This window comes from Pelobates fuscus, chromosome 8, assembly GCF_036172605.1.
Source record: "Pelobates fuscus isolate aPelFus1 chromosome 8, aPelFus1.pri, whole genome shotgun sequence".
Classification (NCBI taxonomy): Eukaryota; Metazoa; Chordata; class Amphibia; order Anura; family Pelobatidae; genus Pelobates; species Pelobates fuscus.
The window spans coordinates 39842151-39859607 of NC_086324.1; the positions used below are offsets into that span (position 1 = coordinate 39842151).

At 44.4% G+C, this 17457-nt stretch overlaps 1 protein-coding gene across 1 annotated transcript in view; it reads left to right on the top strand.

The window, feature by feature from the left end:
- The window catches only part of MYO3B (myosin IIIB), a 382767-nt gene that overhangs the window by 181646 nt on the left and 183664 nt on the right, over positions 1–17457 (top strand). The window contains exon 8 of the mRNA XM_063429713.1: positions 7956–8021. Within this exon, the coding sequence (XP_063285783.1) occupies positions 7956–8021 (66 nt within the window). The remainder of the gene's footprint in view (positions 1–7955; positions 8022–17457) is intronic.

The following is a 17457-nucleotide window of genomic DNA, read 5'->3' on the forward strand; positions in this document are numbered from 1 at the left end:
ATCTTATAATTTCAAAAATACTCTCCTTTTATATGAAAACCCAGGGGTGTGTAAAAAATAATAGAGTTGGCCCATGAAAAAAGTTTAAAGGGACATCTTTGGGCTACCATAGCAGACTGGTCTGGTCATTGATTTAGTAAATATATCTTATGGCAGCTCGGCATTAGTGATGACGCGAACACAAAATTTTCGGTTTGCGAACGGCGGATGCGAACTTCCGCAAACGTTTGCGAACCGGCGAACCGGGCGAACCGCCATAGACTTCAATCGGCAGGAGAATTTTAAAACCCACAGGGACTCTTTCTGGCCACAATAGTGATTGAAAAGTTGTTTCAAGGGGACTAACACCTGGACTGTGGCATGCCGGAGGGGGATCCATGGCAAAATTACACAGTTGATGCAGAGTCTGGTTTTAATCCATAAAGGGCATAAATCACCTAACATTCCTAAATCACAATGGATATGGATTGACACCTGACATATGACATATTGACACCTTGACATATGGATTGACACCTGTCCTCAGAGCCCCTGATACACACTGACACAGAGCAGAATAGGGACTGTTCCCCCTACATAGGGTCACTTGGCAGATATGGATTGACACCTGTCCTCAGAGACCCTGATACACACTGACACAGAGCAGAATAGGGAATATTCACTAAATGCCAAACATTGTTATACAGGGGAATATTCAGTAAATAAGGATAAGTGGGGGGCTACTGTCCTCCCCCCCCCGGCTCCCACCCCTGCGCGGTGGGTGGGGGCCATAAATCACAATGGGGGGGACCTACTGTCCTCCCGCCCGCCCCCACCCGTGAGCGGTGGGTGGGGGCCATAAAAACAATGAGGGGGGGGACCTACTGTATGATGTTGTATAGATCAGGTAGTGTAAGGGTTACGCCCGCTTCACAGTGACAGACCAAACTCCCTGTTTAACGCACCGCAAACAGTCCATTTGCACAACCGCAAACTCCCCATTTGCACAAGGTTGGATACCAAGCTATCCATGTCCGTTCCTTGTCCTCACTGATGTCATTTAAGGTCTCTTCCTCCACCCAGCCACGTACAACACCAAGGGTCCCCGAAAGTATGCTAATAAACTGAAAAAAGAAAAAAATCTCCCAAGAAGGAGATCTAAAACTGGCATAGGAAAAGGTTAGACAACTATAATAAAGTGATACCTACAAATCCTAGTGAGCATAGGTGTATAATAGAGGGAGAAAGGGAAAGCAGAGTAATGCTTCCTAATACCGTGGTTAGTACCCTTTGTTAAAGTAAATTGAGTAATGGACAAAAGTCTTTATTGTATCATTTATAAATAACAAAGGGATACTATACTCATTCCCCTATAGTGGCTAATTGTGTAATAATGGTAATACTATTACCTATTATATAATATTGGCAGGGGCAAGGAAATTCCCTCTAAATAGATGGGTATAGGCAGAGAGTATGGAGACCGGAGTGATAAAGTGTCAATAAGGTGATATAAAGTTAAATGTATCACAGACACGCAGCCACCCTTTCTCTTAGCTAGTTTCCAGAAATGCTGGATAGGTAGAAGGGCTATAAAGACTCAGAGAGGTCTAAGAAGAATCATCTAAACTAGCCCTAATCTCCTTAAACACCTTCAAGGGTGTTCTAAGCTAAAGCTCAATCTAAACGTTTAGATGACTGCCTGATTTCCCATCACAGATGCTGGCTAGGAATAACACTGTGCAAGACAAAGAGTGGGTCTAAGTGCCCATAGTGCAGTAAAGTGTCCCTAGTGAAGTGAAAAAGAGAATAACGAGCTGGCGCCCAAGAGAATAACGAGCTGGCGCCCTATCAGGGGACGTGTATATGGCATCGATTTTAGGAAGCGGGAGATGGAAAAAGATGCTTGGTCGGTCCTCCTACTTCAAATTTGGGGCACTGCGCGTGCACTCTAATGTGCCACCAGATAGGAGTGGTGTGTTAAGTAGTACTATTCCTATCAGTTTAATCCCTGTTATGTGCCTTTTTTTTTGGTTTGGTTTTTGAAGCCACAGTGCAGCACCAGAGGCCCGAAAAATTAGGCATGTACACATGCCTGAAAAATTAGGTATTGTTGCAGCCGCTGCTGCACTGAAGGTCCTTTCTGACAGGACACTTGAAGCGGAGCAGGCCAGAAGCTCTATCGCAAATTGGGATAGCTCAGGCCACAGGTCAAGCCTGCACACCCAGTAGTCAAGGGGTTCATCGCTCCGAGTGTCGATATCGAGTGTCGATATCTGCAGTTAAGGCGAGGTAGTCTGCTACCTGTCGGTCGAGTCGTTCTCTGAGGGTGGATCCCGAAGGGCTGTGGCGATGCGTAGGACTTAAAAAGCTCCGCATGTCCTCCATCAACAACACGTCTTTAAAGCGTCCTATCCTTGCCGGCGTGGTCGTGGGAGGAGGAGGATGACTTTCACCTCTTCCCCTGTTAGATTCCCGTTGTGCTGTGACATCACCCTTATACGCTGTGTAAAGCATACCTTTTAATTTATTTTGCAAATGCTGCATCCTTTCCGACTTGTTGTAATTCGGTAACATTTCCGCCACTTTCTGCTTATACCGGGGGTCTAGTAGCATGGACACCCAGTACAGGTCGTTCTCCTTTAGCCTTTTTATACGAGGGTCCCTCGACAGGCACGACAGCATGAAAGACCCCATTTGCACAAGGTTGGATGCCGAGCTACTCATTGCCCGTTCCTCCTCCTCAGTGATCTCAATGAAGGTATGTTCTTCCCCCCAGCCACGTACAAAACCACGGGTAACAGATAGGTGACAACGAGCACCCTGGGATGCCTGTTGTGGTTGGTCTTCCTCCTCCTCCTCAAAGCTACATTCCTCCTCTGACTCATCTTCCTCACAATCCTCTTCCAGCGTTGCTGCAGGTCCAGCAAGCGATGCTGATGAGGCTGTTTCTGGTGGTGATGGTGACCACAACTCTTCCTCTTCCTCTTCACGCTCATCTACGGCCTGATCCAGCACTCTTCGCAGGGCACGCTTCAGGAAGAAAACAAATGGTATGATGTCGCTGATGGTGCCTTCGGTGCGACTGACTAGGTTTGTCACCTCCTCAAAAGGACGCATGAGCCTACAGGCATTGCGCATGAGCGTCCAGTAACGTGGCAAAAAAATTCCCAGCTCCCCAGAGGCTGTCCTAGCACCCCGGTCATACAAATATTCATTAACGGCTTTTTCTTGTTGGAGCAGGCGGTCGAACATTAGGAGTGTTGAATTCCAACGTGTAGGGCTGTCGCAAATCAAGCGCCTCACTGGCATGTTGTTTCGCCGCTGGATATCTGCAAAGTGCGCCATGGCCGTGTAGGAACGCCTGAAATGGCCACACACCTTCCTGGCCTGCTTCAGGACGTCCTGTAAGCCTGTGTACTTATGCACAAAGCGTTGTACGATCAGATTACACACATGTGCTATGCACGGCACATGTGTCAACTTGCCCAACTTCAATGCCGCCAACAAATTTGTTCCGTTGTCACAAACCACTTTGCCGATATCCGTTGCTGCGGAGTCAGCCACTTTTCCACCTGTGCGTTCAGGGTGGACAGGAGTGCTTGTCCAGTGTGACTCTCTGCTTTCAAGCAAGTCAAACCCAAGACGGCGTGACACTGCCGTATCCGGGAGGGGGGGTGCCGTTGATGTGGAGCAAGACGCAGCAGCAGAAGAGGACTCAGCCGAGGAGGTTATGGAAGAGGATGGAGTAGGAGGAGTAGAGGAGGTGGCAGCAGGCCTACCTGCAAGTCGTGGCGGTGTCACCAACTCCTCTGCAGAGCCACGCATTCCATGCTTGGCAGCCTTCAGCAGGTTTACCCAATGCGCAGTGTAGGTGATATACCTGCCCTGACCATGCTTTGCAGACCAGGTATCAGTGGTCAGATGGACCCTTGCCCCAACACTGTGTGCCAGACATGCCATTACTTCCTTTTGCACAATCGAGTACAGGTTGGGGATTGCCTTTTGTGCAAAGAAATTTCGTCCGGGTACCTTCCACTGCGGTATCCCAATAGCCACAAATTTTTTGAACGCCTCCGACTCCACCAGCTTCTGTGGTAAAAGCTGGCGGGCTAATAGTTCAGACAAGCCAGCTGTCAGACGCTGGGCAAGGGGGTGACTTTCTGACATTGGCTTCTTACGCTCAAACATGTCCTTGACAGACACCTGACTGTGGGCAGATGAGCGGGAACTGCTCAAGGCGGGAGACGGAGTGGCGGATGGTTGAGAGGGGGCAAGGCGGACAGCAGTGGTTGACGTGGCTGAAGATGCTGGACCAGGAGGAGGATGGCGGCTTTGAGTTTGTGTGTTGCTTGTACTCATGTGTTGATCCCATAGGCGTTTGTGATGTGCGATCATGTGCCTACGCAAAGCAGTTGTACCTAGGTGGGTGTTGGACTTCCCACGACTCAGTTTCTTTTGGCACAGGTTGCAAATGGCATCGCTGTTGTCAGAGGCAGACACACACAAAAAATGCCACACTGCTGAGCTCTGCAATGACGGCATTCTGGTGGTGGACACAGCATGCGTTGATTGGCGTGCTGTCGGGCTGACCCCGGGTGCCGATGCATGCTGTCTGACTGTGCCACTAGCTCCTTGCGACGACCTCCCCCTGCTTCCAACTCGTCTCCTCCTCCTCCTCCTCTCTGTCTCCCCATCTGAACTTTCGCCCTGTTCTTCTTCTTGCCGAGCGGGCACCCACGTGACATCCATGGACGCATCGTCATCATCAACCGCTTCACTTGTATCTGACAACTCAGCAAAGGAAGCAGCAGCGGGTACAACATCATCATCATCACACCGTACGTCCATGTGTGTAATGCTGCCTGCCTGAGACATATCCCTGTTATCTACATCCTCTGGCAATAATGGTTGCGCATCACTCATTTCTTCAAATGGATGTGTAAATAACTCCTCTGACATACCAAGTGAAGCGGCTGTGGTGCTAGTGTTGGTGGTGGCGGCAGGCGGGTGAGTGGTATCTTGAGAGGTGCCCGAAGCTAAGCTGGAAGAGGAAGGTGCGGCAAGGTTCCGAGCGGAAGCTGTAGAAGATTGGGTGTCCTGTGTTAGCCAGTCAACTATGTCCTCAGAACTTTTCAAGTGGCAATGTGCACTGGCAGAGGTTGGCAGTGTACACGCTGTAGGCCTGACACCCACTTGAAGACAACTAACTGCTATTCAATCTATAACAGTGGAAAGGTTTTTTGGTTTTAAATGCACGCTATAGTGACACCAGATATGAGTGGCAATGTGCACTTGCAGAGGTTGGCAGAGTACACGCTGAAGGCCTGACACCCGCTTAAAGACACTGACTGCTATTAGCTTACAGTGAAAAAACTTTTTTTCTTTTTAAAGGCACGCTATAGTGACACCAGATATGATTGGCAAAGCGCACTTGCAGAGGTTGGCAGAGTACACGCTGAAGGCCTGACACCCGCTTTAAGGACACTGACTGCTATTAGCTTACAGTGAAAAACTTTTTTTCTTTTTAAAGGCACACTATAGTGACACCAGATATGAGTGGCAAAGTGCACTTGCAGAGGTTGGCAGAGTACACGCTGAAGGCCTGACACCCGCTTTAAGGACACTGACTGCTATTAGCTTACAGTGAAAAACTTTTTTTCTTTTTAAAGGCACGCTATAGTGACACCAGATATGAGTGGCAAAGTGCACTTGCAGAGGTTGGCAGAGTACACGCTGAAGGCCTGACACCCGCTTTAAGGACACTGACTGCTATTAGCTTACAGTGAAAAAACTTTTTTCTTTTTAAAGGCACACTATTGTGACACCAGATATGAGTGGCAAAGTACACTGGCAGAGGTTGGCAGAGTACACGCTGAAGGCCTGACACCCAGACGCTTGCAGACAACTAACTGCTATTAGCTTACAGTGAAAAACTTTTTTTCTTTTTAAAGGCACGCTATTGTGACACCAGATATGAGTGGCAAAGTACACTGGCAGAGGTTGGCAGAGTACACGCTGAAGGCCTGACACCCAGACGCTTGCAGACAACTAACTGCTATTCAATCTATTACAGTGAAAAACATTTTTTTGTTTTTAAATGCAAGCTTAAGCTATTGTGACACCAGATATGAGTGGTGGCACTTGTCAAGTGGGCACAGTATCCACTGTGAGCCTGACACAGAAGCTGGCAGGCAGGCAGGCAACTGCAATTACATTACACAGAAAAAAAAAAGCAGACTGATGTTCTAGCCCTAAAAAGGGCTTTTTGGTGTGCTGTCCTTAGAGCAGAGATCAGATGAGTCCTTCAGGACTGTAGTGGACACTGAATACCCTAGCCTAGCTATCAATTTCCCTATCAAATGAGCAGCAGCTACACTTTCCCTCCTCTATCTAAGAATGCAGCTTCAGAATGAATCTAAAATGGATGCTGTACAGGAGGTGGGAGGGTCTGGAAGGGAGGGTCTGCTGCTAATTTGCTGGAATGTGTCTGCTGACCTTGAGGCACAGGGTCAAAGTTTACTTAATGATGACGAATAGGGGGCGGATCGAACCACGCATGTGTTCGCCCGCCGTGGCTAACGCGAACGCGCTATGTTCGCCGGGAACTATTCGCCAGCGAACTGTTCGGTACATCAATACTCGGCATGTTTAATCCATTTAAATATTTTTTAATAATGAGGAAATAAAACATCCTTATAATGACATTGCACTTCATTCCAAAAGGGGATTGTCTAACAACGCCAAAACAAAAAGAGTGTCCAGCTGAATTCCTGTTATTGCACTGAGATCTTACTACTGGGGGTTCGGTGCACCGTTACAAACTTTACTTCCCGGAAGGGCTTCCAATTGATGACGGGTCTGTGGGAGGTCCATCAAAACTTTGATGTTATTATTAAAGTAGACAAGAGGAAGCTAAACCAGAGCAGGAAATATGTCAGGTATGTGGAAGCCAGAAGCTCCAGAATCTGGTTATTCAAAACAGAAGAGGGTCTGGTAGGAGAAGGTTGCTTGAATGTAGAAAGGGCTGTAAGAAGCTGTAAGAAGATAGAAACATTGCTGGATTCGCTGAGACGGCATCATTACTAATAAATAATGTGGGCACACACATTCGGTGTTATTTACTAGTGAAAAATGAAAGTGAATTTCAAATTTAAAGGAGCACTATAGGATCAGGAACACACACATCCTAAATATAATAAAATTTTACATTTATTCCAGTCTGCTGCTGCTGGCTGTGCCACTGATCTGACGGCTTGGCTGACATCATCAGAAGTGTTGATCAAGCCCAATCACAATTCTTTCCCATAGGAAAGCATTGGATTGGCTGATACTGTCAAGGAGGCAGATCAGGGGCAGAGCCAGCACAATTTAAACACAGCCCTGGCCAATCAGAATCTCTTCGTAGAGATGCAGTGAATCAATGCATCTCTGTGAGAAGATTTCAGTGTCTCCATGCAGAGGGTGGAGACACAGAATGGCAGGGTTGCACCTCTAGTAGCCATCTGGGGATGGTCACAGGAGGTATCCCTAAAATGTAATGTAAACATTGCCTTTTCTCTGAAAAGACAGTGTTTATGGCAGAAAGCCTGAAGGTAATAATTATACTCACCAGAACAAATAAAATAAGCTGTAGTTGTTATGGTGACTTTTGTTTCTCTTTAATTGTTTTAGTGTTAAAGGAACACTATAGTGTCAGGAATACAAATGTGTATTCCTGAAACTATAGGTCTAAATAGCTGTTTTGGCCTCTGGACATCCTTTACTTCAGATTAAAAAGGCCTCTGGACCTACCCTGAATGTTTTAATGCAGTACTTTAATGATACAATGCAATATTATTCAATACTGTAATGTAACAATATTCAATTTTACTTTTAGATCTTCATTTTCCAGTTTGTTATTTATTGTTTTTATATCTATTTACTGTCTGGTTTTATAAATGTATCTGAGTGTACCGCATCTATTTTGTTTTATACAGAAACCCTCCCCCAACTTTACTTCATCCTGAAAAATGGTGCAGAGGATTCAGTCATTTCATTTCACAGTAAGTTTCTTAAAAAATAGTTGAGTCAGTCTTGCAAACCAAAATGACAATAAGTTAAATATAATTGTCACTGAAGCATGCTTGACTTCCGTGCGTTTTGTTTTGAATATTTTTATTGGTTGCGCAAAAGAACATGAGCAGGCACAATTTAAAGCGATATATGTAGTATGTAATTGCCTGCGCAGAGGCATATAAATCAGAATGAACAAGCATTTCTGAGAGTTTAATACAGCGTGCAGTACGGTAATCATATATATAAACAGTATTAGAAAAGGTAGGCGTCACAATGTAGTGTATGATCCTATCTATAAGCATTATGGCAGCGGCCAGTTAAACGAATAACCATGTCGCAGATTGAGTGCAATATCATCAGAGCTGTTAATGTTCAGATATACGCCGCAATGGGCATAGGTATATCTATAATTAGGATGAGGCGTAATGGTGTACGTTGTACATTGCAGTTGTCTGGCCATTTCAATAAGTGACCATAGATGACGTGTGCTTTCTGGGGCTAATGCTGAGAGTCACTCAAGTATGTCAATGTAGCAGTGACTTATAAGGCTGAGTGACTAAACTGTTGGTGTAATTTTTGCCATTCTAAGCCATACAAATATGCACTTACTGCCGGTTTCTAAGCAGCTTAAACTGTGACTAAATGACAGAGTGAGAAAATGTTCGCATCGATCGTGAATTTAAAAAAGCGTAAAGACCAAACCATTATGCAGCAGTCAGCCATTAAATATACATTAGTGAACAGTATCAACTTATGGCCCCTATGGGCACTATGGACTAAACTACCCACTCTGCCAATGCGACGCCGGCTCTCCTCCATCAAGTCAGCCCACACCGCCAAGGCATGTACAAAGACACACGATATAACTGCAACTTTGATAATACACATGCGGGCTATCAGTCGATTGGATCGCCCTATCAAGAGGGTCGCCTTTATACCACATATACCAACTAGCATAACATATTATATGCAAAATGTGGAAACTTAAAAATAAAATAAGTAAGAAATAAACGTAGCTTGCAAATGCAGGCCCGCGATCCGCAGGGCCGCTGTGTGAATTCACATGTCCATCTGGGAAGGCCTCCCATGGTGCTGCCCCCACACTGTCCCCGGGGTGCCAGGCCTCCTTCCCTCACCCCCAGTCCGATCACCGCTCACCGGTCGGGTCCCCCACAGTTCCGTGGGCACTCAGGAGCTGAGGCTGTTCGTTGGGCCCCACCACAAAAACCCTCCGGCCGGCTGCTCCCTGCACCTCCCCAGCTCTGCGTGGTTCCCTTGAGGAGTGTGTCCCTGTGTCTCATCCGACGCCGGCCACATACTTGGAGCCGGCATCCGCCCCCCACGACCACCGGTCCGTCGAGGGGGTCGGCACAATCCCGCCCCACCGGGCTCGCGGCGCCAGGGACTAGGCTTCCCGGGCACCCCAGACCTTGATGCCCGGGCACCCACCTCTCCCGCGGTCGAGGCCACGGCCTGGTTGATCCGTCCGGTGCCTGGCCCTGCCGGGGCCAGCGCGAGTCGCCCATGCCAGACCTTCCTGGTGCGTCTCCTTCATCCACGAGACAGCTTCTGCGGGTAAGACAGGGCTGTTGTAGGCCGTTAAGTCCAGGGTGTGTGTTGATCCTGTAGCACAGGCAATAATCGTCCCCTGACTTCGGGTCGAGATGGCAGGCGGCCGCGGTTAGGCAGTCATTGCCTGTACAGGAGGCCAGCGTGTACCCCGGGCGGCTGCGTCCGTCCCAGGGCTTGCATCCTCCATGAGGCCGGGATTACCCCCACCGGCCGGGGGGGGGGCGGAGCGGGGCCGCTGCTCTCACCCGTGTAAATCTCCACCAGCGTCCACATAGCTGGTGTGCTTTTTCTTCCGGTCAGGCAATCAGGCATCTGTTCTCTGTCTGCAGCTGCCCTCAAGCAGGCTTATGCAGGTGTGTAGGCCGGGTTCATCAGTTTCGGTGCTCCCCGTGAATTTTTGCCCGTAATCTGGTATCATATGGGTGTTCGGGTAGTGCCCCATTGTATTGCAGCATGTAATCCGGTCCTGGGGCAGGTTTTTAGCAAGTTTTATGCCGTTTTTTAGGGCTTAAGCTCGGAGCCTCCGTGTTCTGCTGCCATGCTGCTTGGCGGCCCGGCCCCGCCCCCCCCTTCCGTGCGTTTTGGAATTAAAATAGAAACAGAGTTTTTAGCAACATGGGTAAATGCTAAAATAAATGTAATAATTGACACGGTAAATATATATTTTTTTAAAATTGCAAATGCGTTTCTCTGCGGCAATTTGATAGCAGCAGTAAAAAAAGAGTTTCAGAAAAATAGTTTGCCACGTAAACTCATCAAAGTTCATGGAGTAAAAAATAGATTTCAAATCTCTGTTTGGTTTCTAAATTTTATAGACCTTTAAATAGGAATGTTTGGCAAAACTATATATTGAATGGCTACATATATATCACTGCTGATCGTCACTTTCTGATATTATTGTTATTATTGACATTTATATAGCGCCAACTTATTCCTCAGTGCCTTATTATATTATATAGGAGGACAATTACAAAATGTAACGGGAAGAATAGATTGAGAGGACCCTGCTCAAATTAACTTACTATCTAGAGGAGGTGGGGGAAACAAAAAAACACAATTGGAAGGGAAGAGTGGGGGATAGCAATCAAACAACAAGGTGGGAGAGTAGCAGAACTGAAAGATGAAAGTGGAGTGTGACCCTTTAAGAAAGAGCAAGAAAAAGGTTTGTGAAATAGACGTTAATCTGGGAGGCCATGAGCTTTTCTGAAGAGATGGGTTTTGAGGGACTTCTTAAATGAATGAAAACTAGGGGAATGTCAGATGGCAGAGGCAGGCTGTTCCAAAGGAATGTAGCCACCCGTGAGAAGTCCTGCAAACACGAGTTACCAGTAAGGGTACCAGTAAGGGTACCAGTAGCAGACAGGAGAAGGTCACCGTCAGAGCGGGGAGACCGAGAAGAGGTGTACCTACGAATTATTGAAAAAAATGTAGCGGGAGCTAGAGTTGTTTAGAGCTTTATAGGTAAAGGTTAGTATTTTGAATTGACACTTATAGAGTACATGAAGCTAATGTAAGGATTGACAGAGTGGTGAGGTTTGAGAGGAGCAACAGGAGAGGAAAATCAGCATGGCAGTATTCATTACAGATTGTAGCTTGGTGGAGCGTTTTTTGGGGAGACTAAGTAGCAGAGAATAATGGTAATAAATGTGACAGATTTCTAGAGCATGAACAAGCTCCTTAGCTGCATCCTGTGTAAGAAAGGGGCAGACACAGGCAAAGTTTTTAAGGAGTAAATGGCTGGATTTGGCAACAGACTGGATGTGAAGTGCAAAGGTGAGGCCAGAATTAAAGATAACACCAAGACACGAGCTTGGAAGGACAGACTGATGAGGGTACCATCAATGCAGGGAGAGTGAAAGAAGTGGACTGTTCATCATCCATCAGTTCACCCATCCACCCATCCACAGGTCAATCAGACAGTCACTCCACAGATAGTCACTGATTGTGGTCTGTGGAGGGTAATGATCACATAGGCTGGTGGTTGTAAGGTTTTTCCAATTGTCCACTTTGAGAAAAATGACGATTCCGGTGTTGGGCAATGGGATAAGAATGGGAACAAGTACTGATCACTGACTGGTATTATCTGAGTAGTATGGAATGTCATTTAAAATTAACTATCTATGTGGTGGGGGGCGGTTGTAGTTATACATCTCTTGTGGTTGATACATATCCATATTCAAGTGTATTGTGGTTTTATTATTGTATTTTATTCTTGTAGGCACCAAGCTAGCACAATCGGCTACTAATGCTGCTATAGGAGCGCCACAAAAGCAATGCGCAGCCTAATAGATGCAGATAGCCATCATGGAGGACAGGGCCAGAGCATGATATTTGAGAATCCGTGAGTGTCGGAAGCGATTTTGGGAGCCGAACTCCCCCACTACTGTCAGAGGCTTATTGCACTCTGCTAATGCCCAAGCAGGTGAAACAATTGGTGGTAGTAGACTCCCCCAGGCATCCAGCGTATCCCAAGATGCACCCAGGGATGTTCTGCTTAAATTAATGCTGGACTCTGACCGTGGGGTAATCATGGGGGGGCGGGGGGGGGCGTGAGGGGCTCTCCAAAGGTGTCGTTTGAAGGGGCACAGCTGTAATTTTTCTGTGACTTTTCCAGACGTACACTGGTATGGCAAAGATCCTACAAGCAGGTCACCCAACTACTGCGGGAGCACTCCATACCTACAAATAGGGCCCACGCTGAATACTTGCTGATAAGGCTGTCAAGACACATCTGATGTCACATCTCTCCGAAGCACCATCTTTCTGCCAGTCCCTAGGCATACCGGCGGAGTAGGCTCTAACGGCAGATCAAGTTTAAAAAGTATAAGTTCCTTTGTTTATTTCTTTGTTTTTATCAATAACCTTACTACTATTATCCTGGTTCCATAAGCCAATGGTTTAACCCTATGTTTAGTTTTCCCCTCCCCCCTTTTACTAGAACGTGCAAAGGTATAGAGTTGCTTTCATACAAGCATTATAATGCACACTCTGCTAATGATCTCGGCCTCCTGACTAGGAAACTATTCCTCTAACTGTGACCCTCAGCTATTGAAGGCTTCTAATCCCATTACTCATCCCACAGGTGCCTTAAAGGAACACTATAGTCACCTAAATTACTTTAGCTAAATAAAGCAGTTTTAGTGTATAGATCATTCCCCTGCAATTTCACTGCTCAATTCACTGTCATTTAAGAGTTTAATCACTTTGTTTCTGTTTATGCAGCCCTAGCCACACCTCCCCTGGCTATGATTGACAGAGCCTGCATGAAAAAAAATGGTTTCACTTTCAAACAGATGTAATTTACCTTAAATAATTGTATCTCAATCTCTAACTTGAACTTTAATCACATACAGGAGGCTCTTGCAGGGTCTAGCAAGTTATTAACATAGCAGGGGATAAGAAAATCTTAATTAAACAGAACTTGCAATAAAGAAAGCCTAAATAGGGCTCTCTTTACAGGAAGTGTTTATGGAAGGCTGTGCAAGTCACATGCAGGGAGGTGTGACTAGGGTTCATAAACAAAGGAATTTAACTCCTAAATGGCAGAGGATTGAGCAGTGAGGCTGCAGGGGCATGTTCTATACACCAAAACTGCTTCATTAAGCTAAAGTTGTTCAGGTGACTATAGTGTCCCTTTAACCCCTTAAGGACACATGACATGTGTGACACGTCATGATTCCCTTTTATTCCAGAAGTTTGGTCCTTAAGGGGTTAACCCCTTAAGGACACATGACATGTGTGACATGTCATGATTCCCTTTTATTCCAGAAGTTTGGTCCTTAAGGGGTTAAATGAGCCCTTGTTTAACAGCTCTGTTATGGTAAACTAAAATACACAAAAAACTTTAACCTTCCTTGACAAGAGACGGAACCCTAGCCACAAAAACCTAAAATGAGTTGCTTTAAGCTATGTGATCTTATTGTCAATATTATAATTTCATTCAAGTTTTTGTACGATTCACATGCCATCTTGTTATTTCTGGAATAACTCCCAAAAATAAAGAATTAAAAAATAAAATTCAGTATCTATGTAATAAATTCACTGATACATCAACAAAGATTGTATTGAACAAATCAATGGCTTTATTTGTAATATTTCCTTTAACCATGGGTTGAAACATATTATACATCTATATAGTGATAATTATCATGTAATAACGGGAGAGCTCTTACCTGGGTTTCTTGCTTAAATAAACACTATGTATAGTCACCAAAACAACTTTAGCTTAATGAAGCAGTTTTGGTGTATAGATTATGCCTCTGAAGTTTCACTGCTCAACTATTTGCCATTTAGGAGTTACATCACATTGTTTCTGTTTATGCAGCCCTAGCCACACCTCCCTGGCTGTGACTGATACTTCGGAACATAGCAGTAATTGTATACATTTTTAGATTTAGATTTTTTTTTATAAAAGATGGCATTCAAAATAGAAAAACTTTTTTCAAAAAGGTCTGCACAAATACAGTGATCGAACAACCTAGTTGTCATATTAAACCCTGGTTAAATGGAATCCCAAAAAGCCATACGCCTCCATAGAAATTGTACAAACACTAAAGACTTTGAAGAACCTCGCAGTACTCACCCTCCAACCGTCCGCGGTCCCCTCCTCCCGTGGATTCGGCGAGCGGCATCCTTCCGGCCTCGGATGCCACCCGCGACTTCCTCCACGTCCCCCAGCGGCAGCATGCATGACGCTGCACGCTGGGAGACTGCCCAATATATCACACGCCGGGGTCAGTCACCTGACCCGGCGTTAAAGGCACAGTGCCTCAATCACAGTGGGAGGTTTAGATATCTCCCACGTGTGATTGTTAATTCTGATTGGAAATTATCCAATCAGAATTAACCTTTTGGTATAAATACTTACCTTTCCTGCCAAAATGTGGTGTATCACCAAATTAATATATATTACACAAGGTTCGTCTACATTAAAAGGTATTTATTTAGAAGGCAACAACACAATATTATAAATGTATCACAAACACACAGCCCAGACCCACGGAGCAACAACCCTTTTAAAATCTATCTATCTATCTATATAGTAATACCCTTCCCCACACGTTTGATCTCACCCACGGTTAGGCCTTCACATCTAGTAATGGCTCACTGCTGCAAGTTCGACATCACATCCACCAAGGAAGAAAAGGAAGCAATAGAGTATAACATGGTTCCCCATGCTAGCACATGGCATCTGCCCACGTCTGCTCTGCAGCACAGCCAAGAAGGAACAGAGAGGAATGAGGATAGGGGGGGGGAGTGGTTATCTCTTTCCTGACTTGTAAAGGTATTGAATTACCCAATTACCATATCAAAGGTTAAGCTTATCCCCCTGTAAGAAAGATCTACATGAACTTGGTCACATGACCCCTGGTCACCATTTTAGTTTGATGACAGAATGTCACCACACCTCCCTGCCCTGTTGTGGTCTTTGCTTGCTAGTATTGCTACTGAACTTGTGTTTTCTGGTTACGTACTCTCTGGCTTGTTAATCTGACTTTGTGACTTTCTCCTACCCTTTGACCTCGGCTTGTTTCTCGTTATCCTGTCTTCTGGTTCCCCTTACTCGGCTTGTCTCCTGACTATTCTGTGTGTGCTTAGCCCGGCCACTCTAAGGTCCGGTACTGCACCTTTTCTGTGTGTGTGTGTGTTAGCGTGTTGGGTTCCCCGAATCGTGACAACAACACCAAAAAATCTTATCCTATAAAAGACCTAATATGCTGTAACACTAAAAAATTAATATATTTACTTGAGTGCCCATACGGCCTACAGTATGTAGTAGTTATAATGTCAAGATGTTTAAAAACTAGACTGGGGAGCACTGTCGTAATATTGTAAAAGGATACCCTAATCACTCCCTATCTAACTTTTTTTTTTAAAACATGGCAAAAATCCCAAATACCTAAAGTGTAGAGGGATTATCAGCTCTACTACACGTGAATAGGACCACATCAGACTCTATACTTTTATATACTGATTTTTATAGAACTTATTGCACTATTATCCTTTTTTCTATTTCCACATACGGATCCTACAAACTTGTCCCCATCCGGCTCCTCTTAAGAACATTCTTCTTCACAGACTGTTGATTATCTTCCTGGCAACTTGTGCATTAGGATACTTTTTTCTCTGCTATTTTATTGTGATATTTGACTATTATAACTGTTTTTGGACTCTTTTATGTATATTTTTTCATATATATTTTTATATATTTGCAATCTTTTTCTAGTATCTATTTACATAGTTTGTTACTTGGCGCAACCTGTCTCTTTGTATTTTCTCTGTGGCTGATACAGCCTGCTTGAAACAAAACTGGTTTCACTTTTGATCAGATGTAACTTACTTTAAAAGTTTTTATCTCCTGTTCTGTAAATTGAGCTTTATTTACATACAGGAGGTTCTTGCAGGGTCTAGCAAGCTATAAACTGTGCAGGAGATAAGAAAATATAAATGAAACAGAATTTGCAATAAAGGAAGGATAAACATTAGATGACGCTTTACAGGAAGTGTTTAGGAAGGCTGTGTCACATGGAGGAAGGTGTGACTAGGGCTGTATAAACCACGTGGTTTAACGCCTAAATGGCAGAGAATTGAGCAGTGAGACTGTAGGGGCATGATATATACTCCAAAACTGCTTCATTAAGCTAAAGTTGTTTTGTTAACTATATTCTGGATATTTACGGCAGCTAAAACCAAGGCAACACGTTGGAAAGCAATGGACCATGCACTTGCTGATGACTTCACGTTCCAAGCTGTGAGTCCAGAATGGGACTTCATATAGATATAGCCATTAAAACATTATATGCGCTTTTCATATTCACAGGATCACCACTAATGAAGGAAAATGCAATGCAGAAGGATTCAATGTAAAATATTTATTTTGAGATAATGTCCGAATACTCTTAACAATAAGTTTTGTTTAACTTTGTTAAACAGTAAAACAAGCTTTCCTGTACCATCACAAATGTGTCTTTACGATTTTCTGCATTTTTATTACACATTTATTCTTTTAGCTTTCATACAAATCCAATTCTGTTATCTTTTTTTACGGAGTAACAACTTTACAAGGGACATTTTATCATCAGAGAACAGATTTTACCTCCTGTCTGGAAGCAGCAGATAGACCATGTGTTTTAATGTACCTGTAACCAATCACCACCAAGATCTGAAACAATGCTGACAGATTATTCTAACCCAGTGTTCCTTATGCAAAGCATTTCCTGAGAGCCACCAACATTTCTTACAGATATTTTTGCTTCCCTGTGTATCTATTTTACTAGGGTTTTTTTTTTTGCATTGTTTATTGAAAATGATCGATGAATTGCTTGTATTTTCATAGATAAAATAGCAAACATTGTTTTATAGATTTCCAATCTACAGTGTGTCTGTGTGTGTGTGTGTGTGCGTGCGTGCGTGCGTGTCTGTGTAAAAAATAACAGGTTAAATGAGTATCTTGTAATATCTTTTTTATTGGACTAACAGAATATTGGATTGACAAGCTTTCTGGAGAACCTTCCTTTCTTAAGCCGAGAGGTTTTCCTGAAAGCTTGTCGTTTCAAAATGTTGTTAGTCCATTAAAAACGGTATTACAAGATACTATACTAATTTCATCTGTTCATTAGTTATTTTACGCCTGCATCTCTAGACTAATACTGCTAACATTGCTCCTTCTCTCTCTCTCGCTCTCTCTCGCTCTCTCTCGCTCTCTCTCGCTCTCTCTCGCTCTCTCTCTCTCTCTCTCTACCTACATATATATAAAGCAATATAATATTGTTTTGACTGAGTGATCTAAACATATGGTCCTATTGCTGCTAACAACAATTTTTTTTTTAATTCTAAAGATAAGGCAATTTT